Source organism: Pyxicephalus adspersus, chromosome 6 (genome assembly GCF_032062135.1).
Source record: "Pyxicephalus adspersus chromosome 6, UCB_Pads_2.0, whole genome shotgun sequence".
NCBI classification, from domain to species: domain Eukaryota; kingdom Metazoa; phylum Chordata; class Amphibia; order Anura; family Pyxicephalidae; genus Pyxicephalus; species Pyxicephalus adspersus.
This window is the reverse complement of record NC_092863.1, coordinates 13,970,473-13,977,452: the sequence shown is the minus strand read 5'-3', so window position 1 is coordinate 13,977,452 and position 6,980 is coordinate 13,970,473. Positions and strand designations below refer to the sequence as shown.

At 43.1% G+C, this 6,980-nt stretch overlaps 1 protein-coding gene and 1 long non-coding RNA gene across 2 annotated transcripts; both read left to right on the top strand.

Moving 5' to 3' along the window:
* Nucleotides 1–6: 6 nt before the first annotated feature.
* On the top strand, nucleotides 7–920 carry LOC140333189 (uncharacterized). Its single transcript, XR_011921300.1, has 2 exons — nucleotides 7–539; nucleotides 626–920. It is a non-coding gene; the product is annotated as an uncharacterized lncRNA (long non-coding RNA).
* Nucleotides 921–4,501: 3,581 nt separating this feature from the next.
* On the top strand, nucleotides 4,502–6,565 carry LOC140333173 (tigger transposable element-derived protein 1-like). The gene has a single exon (XM_072414667.1). The coding sequence runs from the start codon at nucleotides 4,796–4,798 to the stop codon at nucleotides 6,485–6,487; it is 1,692 nt and encodes a 563-aa protein (XP_072270768.1). The 5' UTR covers nucleotides 4,502–4,795; the 3' UTR covers nucleotides 6,488–6,565.
* Nucleotides 6,566–6,980: the final 415 nt, after the last annotated feature.

Genomic DNA, 6,980 nt, shown 5'->3' with positions numbered 1-6,980 from the left:
TCATACCCTGTGCGCTCCTCTCCTGTCTCTATTCCCAGCTGTCATACCCTGTGCGCTCCTCTCCTGTCTCTATTCCCAGCTGTCATACCCTGTGCACTCCTATCCTGTTTCCTATTCCTAGTTGTCATACCCTGTGCGCTCCTCTCCTGCACATATTATCCACTGTGATACCCTCTGCACTTCATTCCTGCACAATCCACCCTATTAATCCCCTGCATACTCTTCTCCTGCATATGTTTCCTACTGTACGCTCCTCTCCCACGTATAGTGTGCACTGTCCTCACCCTTTGTACTGCTCTCCCATGTATACTGCTGCTCATACCCCTCATCCTCCTCTCCTACACTTACCTACTAAATCCCAAATAACAGGAAATCTCATTTTGGTTTTGAATTCTGCTTTACATATCCTATGTGATACTTCTCACCTCCGTGTCCAGTAATGAAGAATTGTATATTGTATTTCAGAATAAAGAATAAAGAACTGTGGTGGAATCCTACCTACTATAACAACACCCTGTCTGATGTGAGGCCAGAATACGGTAAGCTCCAATGGAAGCTGTCTGGGGTCAGACCTATTAGTGGGATGTTTATTTGTTGATTGTTAGCTTATTGTTGTTTTTTCCAGAAACCTCAGATTTTGTGTCCAATGGGGACAGTGTAATGGTGGACAGCCAATCAGGAGCCATCTGTGGATATAGAAGTACACCTCTCCGGTAGTGGTGCTGTATATCTGATAATTAGAAGGCTTCAACAATGACATGGAAGATGGAGTCACACAATATCTCACCTTCCTGTCTGGGATGGTCGGAGGTAATACAAAGTGGAAGTTTCCCTTCTGTAGAGAGAGACAGAGCAATGTGAGTAAATACAGAACAATTCCTGCTAATGACACCCAATAAAGAGCAGAGATTTTACCTTCATTGTTGTATCCGTGTCTTTCTGTGTCTGTTATTTGTGACTTCATTATCAGTAATGCTTCTTTCACCATATTTCTAGATGCGAGAAGTTTATTTAGCAGTGACTGAAAGCCTAAAACTTCTCCATTTAAATGCAGTTTATTAGGGTGAGGTTGGCACCCCATAATATATATATGGGCAGCCATTTTTTCTGTCATATTGTACCGTGCCAGGATAACTTGGGGGTTGATATTGAAAGGTGTCATTTTTGTGGTTTTAGTCTGTGAATATTCAACCAGCAGGGGTTCTGCCAAAGACACGAGAAGCCGGAGCCATTTTTTAATTTTTTTTATTTATTCTATTCCTAGCACTTCTGAAGTAAGACAACCAGTACTTGGGTAAGTGTGAAGCAGTGGTAGCTCAGTGGTAAGGGCTTGGACTGGTCTGCTGGAGACCTGGGTTTGAATCCCTGAGCAGGCCTTGGTGCTGTGCAGTGCCTGAATCCCTTTGTGATGGTACAGGGTTGTAGGAAATGTTTCCACTACCTTGTCCCACTGTGTGTGGATTCAGACACTGTACAGCACCTGGGTGGTGTGTGTGTGTGTGTGTATATATATATATATATATATATAGGGGGTGAGGCCAAAAAAAAACCTAAGTCCCACTTTTTGAATAGGCTGCCCCGGTAAGACAGCCCAGTTTTATTGTAGTTGTTGCAATGATATCACAGACTATGGACCAGAAGAGGCGGGGGGTGCTGCCCCAGGCGTTACAGACCCCAGGGGCCTGGGACTGAAGCAGACTGGTGGGTTGTCCATGCTTTCACTCAGCAATTCGAGCATTGGGGCTGCAGGATCCAAGGAACTACAGTGCTTCTATCAGTGATAGAGTGATTCGTATCCGCCCAATTCACTCAGAGATTTTAACTCGAGTCAACTACATCAGTCATTGAGTGATATTCTATGGCCAATTCACTCAGACTTGTTCTGGGGACTATGGGATTCCAACTCAAGCTGCTGGCGCCCTTGTTACTGCTCTTATCCACTGAGCTATTCACCTCCGCTCAACTATTGTTGTGTTCTTTCTCCTATTTCTGGAGCAGAAAGTCATAAATGGGGCAAGAAAACTGAAAAAGGGAGCATTGAACCTGCAACCTTCAAAATACTTAACAGGGTACTAGCTGGCTGCTAAACCCCTGCGCCAGAACCAAGCTTTAGATTTAGGTTTAGCAGCCAGCCCCTTAAACATCACAGCTTCATAAATTAGAACTTAGTAAGTAAATCAAATTTGTGCCATACATGGACAATATTTAGGATGAGCTGTCTTATCCAGGTGAGTGAAATGTGGAAGATAGCAGCCAGCTCATTAATCATCAATTGATCACTGATTGGTACTAATCAATCAATGTTGAGGGTGACTTATGATGTTAGCAGGTGCCTTGGATCAATATTAGGCTGCCATACCTGATACCCAGATTCAGGGGGTGGATGAGACTCATCGTTCTCAATCTCGGTGAATGTTCACGTGGTGTATTCTATAACTTTGGAGATCAATGTTGGAATCTCAGGGCGGGATCTCATTTCTCACCCTGGTGCTCAGTAGACTTCCAATGCAGCTCTCATTCTTTGTATATTAGGTAATGCTTGGCGGTTGCTAGTTAAGCTGTAGAGCTTGAGTGGTGGTAAATGAGGTTAGACAGACCCACCTTTGAATCTACCTAAGACTGGGCACATTCTATTTTGTTATATTATTACTGATTTACTAAAGGTGATCAGAGACTTCAGTTCAATATTACTTAAAAAGGACCTCTGCTCCATTATGATGTTGATCATTGGGAGAACATCCGGACACTCTGAACAAGCCCCATGGATTTTTCAAGTTCTGATTAAGGTGACAGCACTCTGAGTACAACCTCCCTAATACTTGTAGCATCATACATTCCTGTAATACACAAGCTGGATCTCCTATGTACAAGGAGCTTTTTCATGTAAATTTATTGTCATCCAGGTATTACATCACCCAACACTCACCATGAGGAATAGGAGCATGGTCCATGGTGCTTATCCTACAGGGACAAAATTCATTCTTAATGCAGGTCTGTCTGAAACAGGAAACAAAAGCTCCCCAATTCTATCTGCCCTCTCCCCTGTAGAGGGGGATCCTAGGCAGAGTTAAAGGGGTGCTATATGGTGCCTGCCGACGTCACTCTGTACCATGTAACACTCAACACAGCAAGGACTCACTACAGCCATAGATGATTCAATAACTATGGTTTGATTTTAGGGTTAGGACCCCCACAATTTAAGGCTGGAGGGGGGTTTCTGGTAGGTGCTCAATATATAACAATTATATGCAGGTTTCCCCTTCACCTCCTGTGTGATTACATCAGGGGAGGATAAAAATGAATACATCTTGTGATATTACCACAGGTGATGGAATGTGACACCACGGGGATAATTCTGCTCTGTTACATCATGGAGCTCTAAGAGGCTTTTTCTGATAGTTCTCTGCCCATTGTGGGACCTGTAAGAGAGGGAAAGGTTAAATGGTGATATATGGGAAATACACAAATTAATACTCACCATCTGAGGCCACAAAACACATAGCAGGAGAAAGGGGAAAGACAGAAGATCCATGGCATGTATGAGGAGACCCAGGGGAGGTATATGAATGTCTAGAGAGAGGGATGGGGGAGATACAGGAACCTTCATACAGGAAGAAGGGGGTATATAGAGGAAGGGATGGGGGAGATACAGGAACCTTCATACAGGAGGGAGGGGGTAGATAGAGGAACTTCATAGAGAACAACAGCTGATCACCAAACTATTTTTTTGCAGCTAGTTTTACAATTATGGGTTTGGTGTTCAGTAATTCCAGGCTACATTTTTTTTTAAATTGACTCCAGGCGGCAGTGAGTGGTACTGAGCGTCCCCCCCCAAGCAGGGTTCCATGGCATGGGGGGTAACCGCAGCCCAACCTCACCACCAGTCTGTACGCAGCCTTAAAGTTTGGTGAGAGGGCAAATTTTACTGCGCCGGTAATGAATGAATGTGAGCGCAGAGCCTCCTGAGAAAGATGGCGATCTCACACATGCACAGTAATATTGGCATTTTTTTTTTTTTACAAATACAGCACCATATGTCACAGATCTGTGCAAATAATTTTCATTTTTACTTTAGGTGCACTTTAATGAGAAAAGATCCCCGATTCTTATGATTTTATGTTTGTGACCCTGTATCTGGTAACTTGTTATGTTTAGGGGGGTAAAATTAAGTTTAGTATCAGCTCTCAGGGTCCTCTGTGTACCCTGAAAATTTCATGTTAGTACATCAATCAGTGTGGGGGATATAAAGGTTTATACACTGAGGTAATAGCAGCAGCAGGCACACAGAACTCAGACTGCTGGTATACGAAGGGTGGGATTATCTCACAGTAATAGATGGGCGGGGGCAGCTGCTAGTACACGCCCATTGTCGGGGAAATCTTTGAAAAGATTGGGGACAGAACAAACAGCTACTTGTGACGTAATTGTACAAGCCCAATCAGCTGGTAGTACGCGTTGCTAAAGTAGGATTATCTCATAGGACACCTGAGTTCACAACACAAGGTAGGCGGGGAGCAGCTCTCCTGAACACGCCCACTCTCGGGGAAATCACACTGAAGCAAAATCCCATTGATAAGATTGGGGATGCGCGTGGAGACTGAGCAAAAACAGCTGATTATGAGGTCATTATAGATGCCCAATCAGCTGGTAGTATGCATTCCTAATATGGAATTACGTCATAGCACACCTGATTGTACTGTACGTACATAGCAGGAAGTTGTCACAGTACAGCAGGGGTGGGGCTTTCCTGCTGTGATAGTGTGTATTGTACAGAGCTCATCTTCACCCTTCAACAATGTCTCACAAACACAAATCTGATGCAAGTGTCAGTGATACAGTAAAGAAGAGGAAAAGCATCACCATGGAAATAAAAGTGGAAATAATAAAGAGGGCAGAGAGAGGTGAAACTCCATCAGTCATTGGCAGAGCACTTGGTTACAGTCGGTCAACAATCGGATCAATTTTAAAAGATAAACGTAGAATAATGGAGCATGTGAATGGCCACACCCCAATGAATGCTACAATAATTACTAAGCAACACAGTGGTTTAATTATTGAGATGGAAAGGCTGCTGATAATTTGGATTGAAGAACAAAATCAGCGTAATATGCCGATCAGTCTTTCTTTAGTGCAAGAAAAGGCTCGGAGCCTTTTTAATGATTTGAAAGCTGCTGGCACAGCAAGTGAAGGCGATTTTAATGAAGAATTTGTGGCAAGTAGGGGTTGGTTCCAACGCTTTAAAGAAAGAGCAGATTTACATGATATCAGAACTCACGGTAAATCAGCGAGTGCCGATCTACAAGCTGCAAGTGATTTTTCCAAGATATTGCAAGGCATTATTGATGAGGGCGGTTATTTGCCAGACCAAATATTTAATGCTGAAGAAACTTGCTTGTTCTGGAGAAAAATGTCTGAGAGGACCAAGGAGGAAAAAAGTGCACCAGGATATAGGGCATCAAAGGATAGGCTGGCTTTATTAGTTGGGGGTAATGCAGCCGGGGATTTCAAGCTCAAGCCTTTGCTAGTTCATCACTCCCTAAATCCGAGGGCACTACGTAAGGTCACTAAGGCTTCGCTTCCTGTTATTTGGATGGCAAATAAAAAGGCTTGGGTCACAGCTGATGTCTTTCAAGAATGGTTTTTAAACTATTTTATCCCTGCTGTTGAACTTTATTGTTTGGGCAAAAACATTCCTTTCAAAATTCTCCTTCTCCTTGACAATGCCCCTGGACATACAAGCACTTTAGATGACATGCACCCCAATGTAAAGGTGGTGTTTCTACCCCCCAACACTACATCACTGCTCCAGCCAATGGATCAGGGAGTCATAGCCTCCTTTAAGGCCTATTATTTACGGAGGACATTCTCACAAGCTGTCAGGGCTACTCAAAAGGATGGGATGACCTTAAGGGAGTTCTGGGAAAGTTATAACATTTATGATGCCATTAAAAATATTGCTGACGCTTGGGCTGAAGTGAAAGAGAGAACTCTGAGGGGTGTTTGGAACAAATTGTGCCCCCAATTCACACAATTTCTGGGGTTTACAGATGATGAAATCACCGACACCAGGCAAGCTGTGGTTGGTATTGGAAATCAGCTGCAGATGGACATCAGTGAAAATGATATATTACAATTACTCGACTCTCATGGCAAAGAACTAACCAATGAAGACCTTATGGAAATAGAACAGCAGATGATAGCATGCAGCAAAGAAAAACAGGACCTAGGGACTCAAACAAAAAAGTTTTGTACAAAAGAGTTAGCTGATGCATTTCGTCTCATTGAATCAGGAATGGCAAAGTTAGAGGGGCAAGATCCTGATACAGAGAGGTTCACCAAAGTTTACCGAACAGTTACCGATGGTCTGAGATGCTACAAGGCTATTTATGATGAGAAAAAGGAAAGCTCCATGCAAACTTACTTTAAGAGAATTAAAGTAATCCCATCCCCTTCATCCACTCCATCAAGTTCTACCAACATTGTTTAAGGCTGTACTGTGTTTGAAAATGTTTAAGCATTTACTATGCATGCACAGAAAGGTAAAAATAAATAATATATGGAGACAAATATCTGTCCTATTTGAATTTATTAAATAATGTAAATGTTCCGACTTACATACAAATTCAACTTATGAACAAACCTACAGTCTCTATCTCGTATGTAACCCGCGGACTACCTGTAGATCTAGTACATAGGCAGAGGGAAGAGGACTGGATGAAGCCCATGTATGGGGGAGTATGGAGGGAATGATAGCAGGCAGTATGTGTAGAAGAAGAATGCAGGGGGTATGAAAGTGGACAGTATATGCAGAATAAGAGTGGCGCTCCATGACAGCAGGCAGTGTGTAGGAGAAAAGTGCAGAGGGAATTATAGGAGCAATATGTACAGGAGAGGAGTGCAGAGGGTGTTATATGGACAGTATGTGCAGGAGAGGAGTGCAGAGGGTATTATATGGGCAGTATGTGCAGGAGAGGAGTGCA

Coding starts and splice junctions, on each gene's coding strand:
- LOC140333173 (XM_072414667.1), top strand. CDS start 4,796: ATGTCTCACAAACACAAATCTGATGCAAGTGTCAGTGATACAGTAAAG.